The sequence below is a fragment of the Phytophthora parasitica genome, assembly GCF_000247585.1.
Source record: "Phytophthora parasitica INRA-310 unplaced genomic scaffold supercont2.3, whole genome shotgun sequence".
Taxonomy (NCBI): Eukaryota; Oomycota; class Peronosporomycetes; order Peronosporales; family Peronosporaceae; genus Phytophthora; species Phytophthora nicotianae.
The window spans coordinates 2,971,426-2,973,015 of record NW_008648989.1 but is presented as its reverse complement, the minus strand read 5'-3'; the positions used below and the strand labels follow the sequence as shown (position 1 = coordinate 2,973,015).

Here is a 1,590-nt window from a genome sequence, read left to right as displayed (position 1 = left end):
CCAAGACTCTCTTCCTCCTCCTCTTCCTCCGGCAAGGGGTCAATATGATACACTGGTAGCACTTGTTGGTCTAACCTCGACGACCATGGCCCCCGCGACTCGCAAGAACGATCCAGACGCGTCGCCAGGAGGAGAGAGTCAAGCCGAGCTGGAAGCGCAGCTCAAACAGCTACGCGCCGAGATTACAGCCCTCCAAGCCAACAATCAAGCGCAGCGTCAACCGCCGCTAGAGTCCAAAGCTCGCGTTCCGAGCGGCCTGCCGAAGTTCAAGGGGAAGCGCGACGACGATGTACGCCAGTGGCTCTTCCAAGTGGAGACCCTGTGCCGAATCAACGGTCACAACGCAACGGACGACAACTACACGCTGCCTTCGATCGCGGTGACAGCGATGGAGGAACCTGCGTCAGGATGGTTCCTGTTCTGGGCCTCAAAAACACCAGCAGATATGCAGACGTGGCGTCGGTTCACGGCTGATGCCCTCGCTCACTTCGAAGACTCCAACTATCAAGCGGTGCTACGCCAGAAGCTACGTGAACTCCGCCAGATCAATGGCATCGAAGAGTACAATGGGAGGTACACGTCATTGATCTTCCGCGTTGAGGACACGAGCGAAGTCGACCAAGTCAGCTATTATTGTGACGGTCTCAAGCGTGCGACTCAAGCCTATGTTAAACTTCAGAACGCGACGACACTGAGTGAGGCGATGGACCATGCTGCCAAGTATGAGATGTCCCATTTTGGTGGCGAGCGCAAACCGATCCGCGAAAAGCCGGAGCGTGAGCAACAGTCCCGCGGACGAGGAAGCTCTAACCAGTCCAACAACAAGAAGCCGTTCAACAAGAAGTCCTTCAAGCCTGGTCACTACGCTCCCGCGGAACAAGCCAAAGAAGGACCCGTGTGCTACTATTGCAAGAAGCCAGGACACTTCAAGCGTGATTGCAAGGAGCTGAAGAGCGACGAGGGAAACGATCAGCCACGCCAGTAGAAGAGGGACCTGACGTGGCGAAAGCTAGCAAAGAAGATTTAACCGTAAACGAGGATACGTTGAATCTGCTTTGCGAAGACCCTCTCGTCTACACTCGTGCGCCATTGTTTTCGATTGAAGGATCAATGGTACAGGGTGTAAACAATTTCGGTGCCAAGATCCTGTTGGACTGTGGTGCCACAACCGTATACGTGTCTCGTGGGTTCGTCAAGAAGCATGAGCTGAAGACACACGCTTACACGGACCGGACTATCAAAGTGAAGCTCGGCGACAACAAGATTGGCGAGTCTATCCTAGAGTTGGTAAAGATCGAGATTCTACTCCAGGGTGTCCCAAATTACCAGTGTATAGCAGTTGTCTTCGACATTCCCGAGGAGTTTGACTGTGTTCTCGGGATGCCATTCTTTGTGGATGTACATCCGGATATCGACTGGAAGAATCGATGCTTCAAGGTATGCGTCTCAGATGGAGCCTCAACGGCGGACATTTCGACTCCCTGTGGGAAGTGCAGTCTGGTTAATGGCTCTGGGCTTCACGATGCTGTGGATTGCAAACGCTCTTCCGCGATAAGCCGTGATTCCTGTCGAGCCGCCGTGCCAGAAACA

At 53.9% G+C, this 1,590-nt stretch overlaps 2 protein-coding genes across 2 annotated transcripts; both read left to right on the top strand.

Annotated features, from left to right (window-relative positions):
- Positions 1-85: 85 nt before the first annotated feature.
- PPTG_21176 (hypothetical protein) lies at positions 86-985 on the top strand (the record flags this gene model as incomplete). Its single annotated transcript, XM_008895629.1, has 1 exon — positions 86-985. The coding sequence occupies one exon, from the start codon at positions 86-88 to the stop codon at positions 983-985; it is 900 nt and encodes a 299-aa protein (XP_008893877.1).
- Positions 986-1,110: 125 nt separating this feature from the next.
- PPTG_02068 (hypothetical protein) lies at positions 1,111-1,505 on the top strand (the record flags this gene model as incomplete). The annotated part of the gene is made up of 2 exons (XM_008895463.1): positions 1,111-1,437; positions 1,497-1,505. 2 exons carry the CDS (start codon positions 1,111-1,113, stop codon positions 1,503-1,505), a joined length of 336 nt encoding a protein of 111 aa, XP_008893711.1.
- Between the last annotated feature and the right edge of the window lie 85 nt (positions 1,506-1,590).